This window comes from Symphalangus syndactylus, chromosome 2, assembly GCF_028878055.3.
Source record: "Symphalangus syndactylus isolate Jambi chromosome 2, NHGRI_mSymSyn1-v2.1_pri, whole genome shotgun sequence".
NCBI classification, from domain to species: Eukaryota; Metazoa; Chordata; class Mammalia; order Primates; family Hylobatidae; genus Symphalangus; species Symphalangus syndactylus.
This window is the reverse complement of record NC_072424.2, coordinates 95,116,176-95,129,336: the sequence shown is the minus strand read 5'-3', so window position 1 is coordinate 95,129,336 and position 13,161 is coordinate 95,116,176. Positions and strand designations below refer to the sequence as shown.

Sequence of the window (13,161 nt, the reverse complement as noted above, 5' to 3'; positions counted from 1 at the left end):
GGGTTGTAAGTCTACAGACACAAGTCTACAGATACCTAAATAATCCACTTAAAGTAGGAAGTAGGTAGACTCATTACAGTGCAGTGGAGAATATACTGCAGAAGCCCAGAGGAAGGAGCAATTTCCAACTGAGGAAAGCTGAGAGGGCTTCATGGAAGAGGTCTTCTGATTCAGGCACAACCAAAGCAGGAGGTAGAACAGTAGCTGAACTATACTTCCCCACTGAGTTATGAAAGGCTTTGACTAGGGATAGATTGAGATCAAAGTTTAATATGTCTGAAGGGTTTAACAAGAGATGACAGGTGGTAGTCCAGAGTAGCATCTAGAGTCAAGGAAACCCAACATGCAGTGATGAGGTATCCCAACAGGTTGATACATGAGATATCAGAAGGAGAGAGTGGTCAGAGATCCAAGCAGGCAGGCAGCATTATGAAAATCTGTCAGCAGGGAACAGGGCACTAGCCACCAGACTGAAATTAGAGAGTGGGATCCTAGACCTAGAGAAAGTCTTCACAGGTAGAGTAGGTTTTGCCAACAGCAGAGCAGGGTTCCATTTACACAGGAACCAGTGAACCATTCAAGACATCCAGCAGGGACTCAGATATGGACCGTGATAATGGCCCTGAATAAGGTTGGAGGAGATTGATTTGAGAGTAAGGTCAGAGCCTAGTTATTAGCCCTAGGTGTGGCTGAGCAGAACCATGGCAATAGTGAGCCCCAGAACATCAGGATTATTCCTAGTTTGGGGGCAAGAGATAAACATGTCAGCAGAGGTAGGGAGAACACCACTTAAGAACATTTGTTTTTTAAGGAATTGAGGGACTTGGAGGTTGGGAATCATTTGAGATACTCAGCTAAGGCTGTGGATGGAAATCAAGAAACAGGAGGACATTCCAGGGGAAAAAATGATAGCAGGAATAAAGAAGAGAGGCTGAGAAATGCAGAGTAGGTATAAGGAACTGCAATAGGACCAGCGTAATGGAAGCACAGATTGAGAGAGGAGAAACAGTAGGAAATTAATAGAATTGTAGAGAGGCTGGTGCAGCCTGGGGGTGCTGTGGAGGCTGTGCTCAGGAATTCATAATAGACTCTACAGGAAGGGGGTCACAACAAAGCAAGCTAATGAAAAAGCACAGGAGGCTGGAGACATGGGAAATTTTTGAATGCATCAGATTAGGGATGACGAAAGCTTGAACCAGGGTAATTGCAGGGCAATGGAAAGGGACAGACAATGTAATATAGCTTCAGGGCAGGAACTTTGAATTTTCCCAATATGGTACTAATAAAAACTTCAACTGGCTTTTTTTCATGTAGAAATCATTGCAACCAGTACAGGCTCAAGTGTATGTTTGTACTCACTCTCTTAGATGAGAGGAGTAATTTGAAACTTTGAAATAGGGTATTGCTAACAATTTACATGGGGCTCATATGAGAAACAAGTCCATTGTCATGACTGGCAAGACAGAGTGCCATTGGGTCAATAATTAAACCAGCTAGCACTTAAATGATCATTTTGACTACTTATGAGAGCAGCAACTATTTATTAAATGCCTGTTATCGACCAGCCATATATGTAACTTACTTGAATTTTGCAAGGTCAGTATTATTGCCCATTTTACACATGAGAAATTTGCTTAGTGAGTTAAGTAACTTAAGCAAGTTCACACAACTAGTAAATAGCCGAACTAGGTTTCACATCTCGATCTGTCTGACCTGACACCTGGAGGTCTTTCCAATAAAGATTCCATATTGCCTCTACTTACTGAACATAGCTATCGTTTTTTATGTATATTTGCATGGAAAACATATAAATTTGTTTTCCTCTTTGTTTGAATTCTTATAATCATAACTAAAAATCCCTTTAAAACATCAGATATATACAAGCATATGCATATACATGTATCCACTTATATTCACACATATATGTATATATTTAATGCAAACTACCTGTAATTTTTCCTTCATTTCTTACAGTATTATGGTCCTTTACTCACCTTGGTTGACCTCGTAGACCTGTGTGTAGATATTTCAAAAGGCTGTGTCTACTTGGAGCAGATGCATTTCATTCACAGGTACAATTCTTTTCTGGATACGGGATTATTACTGATGTTGGCACAATAATCACCTGTAGTGCAGGTAAAGCACACAAAATAATTAAACATTTTAATTCCTTCGAACTAGCAATAATTTCTATTAAAAGTCTCTCTTATAAATCATTCTGCTGTAAAGACACATGCACACGTATGTTTATTGCATCACTATTTTCAATAGCAAAGACTTGGAACCAACGCCAATGCCCACCAATGATAGACTGGGTAAAGAAAATGTGGCACATATACACCATGGAATACTATGCAGCCATATAAAAGAATGAGTTCATGTCCTTTGCAGGAACATGGATGAAGCTGGAAACCATTATCCTCAGCAAACTAACACAGAAACAGAAAACCAAAGCAGGTTCTCACTCATAAGTGGGAGTTGAACAATGAGAACACATGGACACAGGGAGGGGAACATCACACACCAGGGCCTGTCTGGGGTCGAGGGCAAGGGAAGGGAGAGCATTAGGAGAAATACCTAATGCAGGCAGGGCTTAAAATCTAGATGACAGGTGGATAGTTGCAGCAAACCACCATGGCACATGTATACCTATGTAACAAACTTCATGTTCAGCACATGTATTCCAGAACTTAAAGTAAAAAAAAAAAATAGTTTCTCTTTTTTACAGACCTACTAGGGCTACTTGTTTGATTTCTGGAACTTTATTGTTGTTATTATTATTATTATTAAATATAACTTCTGCCATAGGGATCTGGCAGCTCGAAATTGCCTTGTTTCCGTGAAAGACTATACCAGTCCACGGATAGTGAAGATTGGAGACTTTGGACTCGCCAGAGACATCTATAAAAATGATTACTACAGAAAGAGAGGGGAAGGCCTGCTCCCTGTTCGGTGGATGGCTCCAGAAAGTTTGATGGATGGAATCTTCACTACTCAATCTGATGTATGGTAAGTTTAACAGGACACAGAGTAATGCTGACAGAATCATCAAACATTAGAGGGGATTTTAAAAGGACGTCTAATCTTGCTTTTTTAATGTGAGAAAACAGAAGACCAGAGAGATTAAGTGATTTGCCTCAAGCTAAAGTGAGAGTTGGTGGTCAAGGTGGGACTATTCCTGGGTCTCAGCAGTTTATGCTCCTCCCTGAATCAGTTTTGTTATGAAATAGATACATTTCATTCAAATATTTTATTACATTCCAAAGATGTAAAAGCCTATGACTAATAGGAATTGGTACTTAGGAATTAATGTCCAAGTGTGTGCCCAAATGCCTACTATTGGGGAATGTTTGGTCATTAATTTATCAGTAAACTTTAAATCATGGATTTAAAAGTGTCCTAAAAGATTAGGACACTAAAAGATTAGGACACTGGGGAGATTTGGACATCCCTTTATTATTCGAATAACACCCCTTATTTTTGTTTGTTGACTCCAACTTCTGAATAGAACAGCTCAAAATGTAAAAGTTTGTTCAATGACTTTTAAGTTGGACTGGCCCTAGGCAAAATTACGAATGAGATAAAATTTCTCAATGCTGCCAATTTTTATTCATGCCTTCCCTCTCAATGTTTACTGGCACTTTATCCCCCGCAAACTTGGGAGGAAAATGCTGAAATGTTTTTGTGCTCACCCTTAGGTGTGTCTGCATGTCAATGCTTTGCAATTCTTAGATAATGGAGGCCTCCAGTGGGGATTCAGTCAGGGAGAGAAACAGAGTATGAGTGTGTGTATACATGTATGTATGTGTGCATGTACGTGTCTGTGTGCACGTGTTTCTGTGTGTGCATACATGTGCATGTGTGTCTGTTTCTGTGTGTGCATATCTGTATATGCACGTGGATGTGCATGCATGTGAGCATGCATATGAGTCTGTGTCTCTGTGTGTGCACGTGTGCCTCCTCCAAGCCTTCCTATCACCTTTGAAGTATTTGCTCATACGCAGTGTTTTGTTCTACTTTTTCTTGTAAGCCTGCTTTTTTGTTTGTTTGTTTTTTTGTTTTTTTTTGAGACGGAGTCTTGCTCTGTCGCCCAGGCTGGAGTGCAGTGGCGCAATCTCGGCTCACTGCAAGCTCCGCCTCCCGGGTTCACGCCATTCTCCTGCCCCAGCCTCTCCGAGTGAGTAGCTGGGACTACAGGCGCCCGCCACTACGCCCGGATAATTTTTTGTATTTTTAGTAGAGACCGGGTTTCACCGTGGTCTCGATCTCCTGACCTTGTGATCCGTCTGCCTCGGCCTCCCAAAGTGCTGGGATTACAAGCGTGAGACACAGCGCCCCGCCTATCAGCCTGCTTTTATATCTCCCGTTTGCCTTTTATGAGGCCAATAATACACTGACAAAGTAGACCCTGCTAGCCCTAGGAAAAATGTTGTTGGAGAAACTACTGTAAACCTGGTGTTTGTAATAAGTATAACTAAAGCAAACCCTCTACTATTCTTAGGTCTTTTGGAATTCTGATTTGGGAGATTTTAACTCTTGGTCATCAGCCTTATCCAGCTCATTCCAACCTTGATGTTTTAAACTATGTGCAAACAGGAGGGAGACTGGAGCCACCAAGAAATTGTCCTGATGATCTGTAAGTTAATTATGTTAACATATGTATCCCCCAAACAAAAACATACACTGTGCACATACAATCTTAGGCCTCTTGATATAGTTTGTTAAATTGTTAAAATAAAAACTGGAACTTAAATATTGTATACCCCACATAAAATATCAATTCATTGTGTCAATTTGTGAATATATTATGGTTTCTTTTTATTTGTATATACACATAATATTTCACTGAGAAACAAAATTTTGGAGAGTAAAATACTTCTGGTTAAGTAAAATACTTCTGGTTAAGTGAATTCTAATAAAAGCACTCCGTGTGTCTGTGTGTGTGTGTGTGTGTTTGTGTGAGAGAGAGAGAGAGTATACACACACATATGCCTTTTATTTTGGGAGATATGATTTGACTAGTATCTTAATCTACATATTAAAATATTATACTAAATGGGAATATATTGTTAAAAAGTTGGATTGTGGCTGGGTGCGGTGGCTCATGCCTGTAATCCCAGCACTTTGGGAGGCTGAAGCGGGTGGATCACGAGGTCAGGAGATCAAGACCATTCTGGCTAATACAGTGAAACCCCGTCTCTACTGAAAATACAAAAAATTAGCCGGGCGTGGTGGTGGGCGCCTGTAGTCCCAGCTACTCGGGAGACTGAGGCAGGAGAATGGCGTGAACCTGGGAGGCGGAGCTTGCAGTGAGCCGAGATCGCACCACTACACTCCAGCCTGGGTGACAGAGCAAGACTCCATCTCAAAAAAAAAAAAAAAAAAAGTTGGGTTGCCTTTGTTGATATAGCTGACATTGACTAATAAGAAATAGTATTACTAAAAATTATACAGGTTGTGACCTGTTTATGAACATAACAAAAAAATGACTAAGTATTGTAACTTTAGTGAATCCTGGCCATTATTGAATTCTAATAGTGATTTCTCAGAAGAGTGAGTGAATTTTAGTCAAATTATAAGGAAAATAGTTTTTATTCTGAGTATTAATCTGCCTCCTTGTGGAAAGTCTCAGCAGAAATATTAAGTCTTGACAACTTTTTCCAAGAATTGTCTTACCCAAGAACTTTCTAAAAGAGCAAATAAGTATGAACTCTCTATGTGCACCATAGCATGCCAAGGATTGTATGGATTACAGAGGTGTTTAAACCAGGGACACAGCTCTTCAGCATCTCAGAATGTGTTTTGAATGAAAAGACACCCACACAGAGCAGTTGGATGCCAAGCCAACATGTAATAAAGTGCTAAACTGTGTGGTACAGGCAAGTGCAAAAGGAATTAGCAGTATGCGGATGCACACCATGGTTGTACTGCCTTGACTATGCTGTGTTATTTAGAGGATTATTCAGACTTGAGCCAAAAGATGATTAAGAGCTGGGCACCTTGGTTAGATGTTCTACTGGTGAATGTTTTTGTATTATTTAAATCTTCCAGCTAGAAGAAGATTGGAATTACTGCTTGTTTCTGATTTAGCTTAATAGTCTCTGGGATAGTTACAGGAAGATCAGATACACACACATCTGACCAAATTTGATAGTAGTGCATAAAAAATGATTCATAATCATTTTGGGGGGAAATGAGGAAAAATTATATAAATTAAGCATAAGAAATTATACAAAATTTGAAAACCTTTCATGTAGGGCTTAAGAAAAAAGCCCAAGATACCTAAATACAAAATAAATTTTAATTAAATATTTACAAACTAATCACTGTTTTGCATCTCTTACATGTCTGTCAAACACTCAGAAATTTTTGCCAGAATTTCAGTTGCACAAAATTTTCCTTGTGCTGTTAGAATGTTATCTGGCTTATGCCACTCTCTACCCAAGAGTTAACGTGCCTCATCACAATCATGCAATATTTTTGGATAGGCAGCTTTGAAATTGATCACTAAACTATCAGTTTTGACTGGTGTGTTTGATTATTTTGTTTGGGGCAGGGAGGTTAATAACAAATTACTGTATTGTGGAGCAGAAAAATCTAGACAAGTTGAACTTTGCTCTATCTAAAGGTATAAAAAATGCAACTAGAAGGAGGAAGGAGTGCTAGAAAAGTATTCCTGATTATGAGTGGAAAAATATAATATTCTATACAGTTTTATCTTGAACAATTTATTGATTGGATTGCCATTGTTTTAATGAAAATATAGTTTATTTGAAATGAAAATTTCCCATTGGTGGTTCTGAAGTTCATTTGAACATCATTAATAAAAATAAGCCATGCATCAAACCCTCCAAGTGCTGCAGGACTCTGACAAGCCCTGGGAAGGGTTAAAGATCCATTGCCAACCAGGAAAACAAGCTAGGCTAGGAAATGGAGATCTCAGCAATACCATGCAATCTGGCTATGGCCTTAAGTTGTCATGATAAAGATTAACTACTCTCCTTAGAGTACAGAGGGAACTGATATTTATTTGAAGCAGTTTTCTGAGATCACAGGCCCAGCTTAGGGGTTTGAAAGTCTGCACTGAGCCCTGCTACACCTTCCATTTACTGCTTAAATACTCAGCACCTGGATGCACTCCAGGTCAGGTGAGCCCGTAGATAGCTATGCTATACTCAGCTATTAATGGAATGCCAGGTTCAGAGCATTCCTGCCCTTCTCTCCATAGCCTGAGATGTACGATAGAAAGCCCAGCCATCAGGATTCTCTTCAGTTTTTAGTTTGCACAACAACCACACCACTCCTGAGAAGAAATGAGATCAAAGGGCAATCTACTTCAAGTGAGAGCTTTCTGGGGTTTTATAACAGATATATCACAGTGGCAACTGGAATTACTGGAGAGTCCCTCAGGTGTGGGAGGCAACCGTGGGAGAACACAGAGGTTCACCATGTTATTTTTACATCTTAAAAAAATATGTACACCTAGATACTAATTGGATCTCTCCAGGATTAGGTATAACGAGTAAGGAAAATCTTGAAGTCTGTATTTTTTGTACTTTGTTTAAATACCTGTAGAAACTGTTCCCTTTCATACTGAAAAATACTATGACGTTTTCATGTATTGAAGTTCAATTGCTTTGTGAATTTAGAGGCTAACATTGGATATAGCTAATGAGTCCTGTGCTATTTTGAAAAACAAAAAAAACAAAAAACTTGAGTTGTAAAGGGTTTGCATGGTGAATGGAGGAATTGGAACCTCTACTTAGCCAAATGAGATACTTCAAGTATAATGAGTATTTTTCTGGAGCCAAAACAACCAGCCCAGGTAAATTTTAACAAACTTGAAGGACCTGCAAATTTGTTTAGAGTAATATGCTTGAATATTTGTAACTATAACTTGGTGCAAGTATACACTGCATGATATATAATGGTGACAAGGACATATTTGTAAGGGAAGATGCTCTGTGCCAAGGCTATAGTTTTCACTGTTAATTTACTTACAAGATATAAGAAATACATTTAGGATTCTTAAAAGCCTCTTCATTTCATTCCATTGCCAGTTTATTGCTATTTGAGAACACAAGTTTTATTCTTTACTTTTAGATGACTATTGCTTATACAGCTCCTCTTTTCTTAGTCGTCGTTTGTCTCTACATGGTGGAACAGAAAGGTTTTATATATTAACAGGTCAAATTTGTTTGTCATCAGAAAATTAAGTACAGAGTAATGATTGGATTAAATGTAAATTTAAGCCTCCATAAATGAAAAAAATAGGAATTTCTGCTTAAGTGGATTTCATAGATTAAACAAGAGTCTGAACTTTTGGAGGTAGAATGAGTGGGGGATGTGCAAGTGGCTAAGTGGCAGCTGGAAGGATGGTTTCTTTTTCCCCGCCTTCCTCTTCCCGGGCCTCCTCTTCCTTCTTTTTCTTTCTCTCCTTCTAAATAATCTCACTAAGTATCTTGATTTTTTTGCAGAATAAAGCAGGTTATAAATAAGTATGGCAATGGCCCTTTTTTGTGGAAGATATGTCCCGAGGCCCCCAGTGGATGTCTGAAGCCAAGAATAATACCTGTATTAGTTCGTTCTCACACTACTATCAGGAACTGGTAACTTATAAAGAAACTGGGTAATTTCTAAAGAAACTGGGTAATTTATAAAGAGAACTGGGTAATTTATAAAGAAAAGAGGTTTAATTGGCTCCTGGTTCCACAGGCTCTACAGGAAGCACGGCTCAGGAGGCCTCAGGAAGCTTACAGTCATGGCAGAGGGTGAAGGGGAAGCAGGCACAGTCTTTCCCATGGCCAGAACAGGAGGAAGAGAGGGAGCAAGAGGAAGAAACAAGGAGGTGCTACACTTTTAAACAACCAGATCTCATAAGAACTCTATCACCAAAGCATCAAGGTGGAAATCTGCCCCTATGATTCAATCACCTCCCACCAGGCCCCTCCTCCAACACTGGTGATACAATTCTACATGAAATTTGGGTGGGGACACAGGGCCAAATCATATCAATACCCAACCTTATATACACTATGTTTTCTTGGTCTGACAACCTAGTCAAATAATGGATAGGTAGCATATACAGCATAGATATGCTGGACAAAGGGATAGTTTCATGTCTCAGTTTCATGTTTCATTACACTACTCAGAATGGCATACAATTTAAAACTTATGAACTGTTCATTTCTGGAATTTTCCTTTTAATATTTTCGGACCATGGTTAACCTCAACTAACTGAAACCATAGAAAGAAAAACTGATAAGGAGGGACAACTGTAAAAACCCCCTAATTGAAATATGACCAACCTTGAGAGATTCTGTCTGTGCCTTGGCAATATTTTTGAATCACAGCTTTATTTTCAAAAATAAAATGCTTCCTGTGGAGAATTATAATTCTTCACTTTTTCCTCTCAACTCTGAGGACAACTGTTAGATTAATCATCAAAACTCTATTTTTTAAATTCTGTGATTTAACATCGATTATAATATCTCATTTCAAAGGCTAATGATCCTTCATTGGCATCTTCGTATCATCTCCATTTCTAAAGAGCACAGGTTATAGAGAAATATGTGAAAGGTTAGGTTGTCTTTTGGTTATTTCTCAGATATGATTCTAATTTTTAAAAAAAGAGCCAAGCTTGGCACTGTATACCCATTATGTAAATTGCTTGTAATACATGTGAAGTCATCAGATCAATACATTGAAACAGTCCAATATTGGTTTTCCTTGGTACCATTTATTCTGATATGGTGTACCAACTCTGACCTGAGGTGCTTGTTAGGAAACGAAATAAATGGAAGTGGAGTTTGTATGCCACATTATAATGGAATGGAGATTGCATTATAATTCCCCAAATGGATACTAGCTATTTTAAATACAATACCTATAATGATTTCTGGGCCATCGTTACCTAGTGATTATAATCTTGTTCTAGCTCCACAGGCATTACCTCAGTCCACACCATCATTATCTCTCATCTAGTCTTCTTTAATAGCTTCCAACCTGCCCCTTTATAATTTATTGTCCACATATCTGCTAGAGTTACCCTTAAAAAATGTAAAGATTATGTCTGCTTAAAAATCTTGAAAAGCTTCCCCTTGTAGTGTTGTAAAATCCAACTCCTTGCCTGCCCTGTGAGACCTGCATGATCTCGCTTCCCTCCTCTGATCTCATCTCATCCTTTCCCCTCAATGATCGCACTTCAGCGACACTGGCTTTCTTTCAGGTTCTAAAATGTGCCAAGCTCTTTCCAAATTTAGGACTTTACACATGCTTTCCCCACTTGTAGTTCCCTGACTCCCATCCACACCCTATTCCCATGACTAGTATCTTATTTTCTTACAAAGTTCTTTGGCTTAAATGTCACCTCTGCAGAGGGGCCTTCTGTAAGCAACTTTCCAAAACTGTTTCATGTCTTACTAGAACTCGTGTTTGTTTTCTTTATTACTCTGCAAAGAACTTATAATTTGTAATTGTATATTTACTCATATAGTAGTACTAATATTTTAAGTACCTCCCAATCTGTTTCTTTATCAATTCTCTCTCCCTGATCCTGATCTGCCATATAGCTCCAGAAAGTAAAAAAAGAGAGCAAGTACTTGCTTATAATAAGTCAGTAGGCTTGAAAACCAGGCCTGGAATATAGAGAGCATCTAAAGTCCTTTAGCTCCTTGTTAATGTTTTAAGTACTAGGTTTTAATTGTCTGTATAAAAACATACAATTTTATATAAGGATAGTCAAATTAAAAAAGATAGTGAGTAGAGCCCTCATTCCTTCCAAGCCCTGGGGAAGTGAAGAAAGAAGAGAACTTGATAGAGGTAGGAGGGTGAAGATACTGGATATCTGGGTTTGGAAACCTCCTCTGTAGGCTTCAACTAGAAGAGATGGGTACCACCAAAGCCAACTGCTCAGTCACCCCTAGTTAGGGAGAAATACAAAGAGATCATTGAGTGGAGGACCCTCACTTTGACATGGGAGACCCAGCATTTTCAAGAAGGTAGAAAGTCTTGTCCAGACAGAAAGTCTAGCTTATGCTTCCAAACTTCCTTTGTTTCCTATATGGGGTGAACATTTTGTTGAGAGCTAGAGATTCTGCCAAGTAGCACCCTGTGGGCCTACAGCAGAAACAGGAATGGGCCTTGAGAGCATCTACAGGGCTTGATAGCATCTGAGAATCCTACAGCTAGAGAGAGACAAGGGTGGACCACTTTAGTGGGGAAACATCAAAAGAATAGGTAAATAATTCACAGATTGCCAATGGGGGCTGATGCCTAGGCTGGATCAGATCAGTCACTCCTTACTGAATTCTGGATTAGCCACTGAGACTAGCAAAGATCTGGAGGGCATAGTGGGGTTCAAAGGATTCTTCGCCATGCCTCTAGAAGTCACATAAGCCTCGTACTCAATATATATCCTGACACTACCTTAGAAAGGAAGGCAGAGGGAGTGGGGATGGCCTGAAAATAAGAGAGGTTGGGTTATTATCCAGAAAAGATTGAATATTACTTAAAAAGATTGTTTAAAATAGTGGGACTGAGTTATAAACAACATTGTACTAAATGAAGTTTCTTTTCTTATGCTAGGTAAGGACTCTGAAAAAGACCTAGTTAATAATAAACAATATAAAATACTTACAATTTTTCTGCTTATACGAGTTGAGGTATGATGAGTTTTGCCTTTCTCTTATAATTACTGTACATATCATCTGTGAGGACAAGAGTCACATGGCCATGTCCCTAGCTCCTGATATACTGCTGGTATAAAATAAGTGTCCAAAATCTTTGCTGAGTGAATGAATGAATACTACTTAAGAGTGCTGCACAGATATTTCTTGGACAACAATTAAGGAAAAGATAATGTTTAATCAACCAGCTGTGAATGTCTAGGGAACTCAACCTGACTGTATAATGAACAGTAAAACACTGGCATCAAATCTGATTGCTGCTTCTGGTTCTGTCACTAAATATCTGTGTGGAATGGAGTAAATCTTTTAAATGTCAGCCTCTTCAACAATTTTTATAGCTATTAGTTTCTTTATGTGTTGATACATTATGATTGACTATAAGACTAACAGTGCAGGTGAGACCTTTACCTTGAGAGCTTAGAGAGCTACTTGAACACCCTTGATTAAAGAATGGTCCTCTTCTATCAGGGAAGGTCATCCTCTTCAACCGAGTTTTCAACTTGAGGAGGGTTACACATGGAACACTGGAGGAAATGGACACCTGTATAGCCAGACATCAGCTGAATCAACCCTGGTGATCAGTGGGTGGTAGAAGTTGAAGCCAGATCACCCTCACAGGAGACCTTCACCTTGAGTAGTTGAGTGTTGAGTAGACATTCTCCCACCATCTACTTATCCATCTATTTATTTGGAATAATAACTGTTAAAATAATGTCAGCTTTTCAAAAGAAAGATGTTATCTAATAAACGTAGTAATGTTAAAAGCCACTCTTAAATAAGAAACCAAAGCCTTTGTTATGGTTCATTTATATTAATTAAGGAAAACTGGCAATAACTCAGATTCTTTCCTTTCTAAAATGACCCTACCTGGGTTATCAGTAATTATATCCAATTGCTATTTACTTTCCCATCTTTCCCCATATATTTAGGTGGAATTTAATGACCCAATGCTGGGCTCAAGAACCTGACCACAGGCCTACTTTTCATAGAATTCAGGACCAACTTCAGTTATTCAGAAATTTTTTCTTAAATAGCATTTATCAGTGCAGAGATGAAGCAAACACCAGTGGAGTCATAAATGAAGGCTTTGAAGGTAAGTTTGATTCTTCAGAATTTTCTAGTTTTCTCTGCACTGTGAATTGAACAAAGTTAAAATGGAATGTACACAGAAAGCATTTTGGGGTAGGCAAAAAGAATAATATACTGGCACCTTTGTCATCATAATTAAGTGTTTATTGTATTCCTCTTTGAAAATTATTTGTATTATGCACTAAATTGAAAAAATAAAGCATAGTGCTATGGCCCCTGGATTTATAATCTAAGACAGTAAGGAGGAGAATTAACATGTTAAGACTATATTTTCATAAGGTCTGTTCTCCTTCTCTTCTCCCCCCACACACCAGTTTAGACCTCAAATACGGAGTTAATTACAGACTCTTTGCTTATGGTACATTATCATCATTGGCCTATGCAG

At 38.6% G+C, this 13,161-nt stretch overlaps 1 protein-coding gene across 3 annotated transcripts in view; it reads left to right on the top strand.

Annotated features, from left to right (window-relative positions):
• ROS1 (ROS proto-oncogene 1, receptor tyrosine kinase) overlaps positions 1-13,161 on the top strand; it is a 145,824-nt gene that overhangs the window by 120,492 nt on the left and 12,171 nt on the right. For all 3 annotated transcript variants that reach the window (XM_055262388.2, XM_055262401.2, XM_055262395.2), the window contains 4 exons: positions 1,975-2,072; positions 2,809-3,009; positions 4,502-4,636; positions 12,617-12,780. In XM_055262388.2, the coding sequence (XP_055118363.2) occupies positions 1,975-2,072; positions 2,809-3,009; positions 4,502-4,636; positions 12,617-12,780 (598 nt within the window). The remainder of the gene's footprint in view (positions 1-1,974; positions 2,073-2,808; positions 3,010-4,501; positions 4,637-12,616; positions 12,781-13,161) is intronic.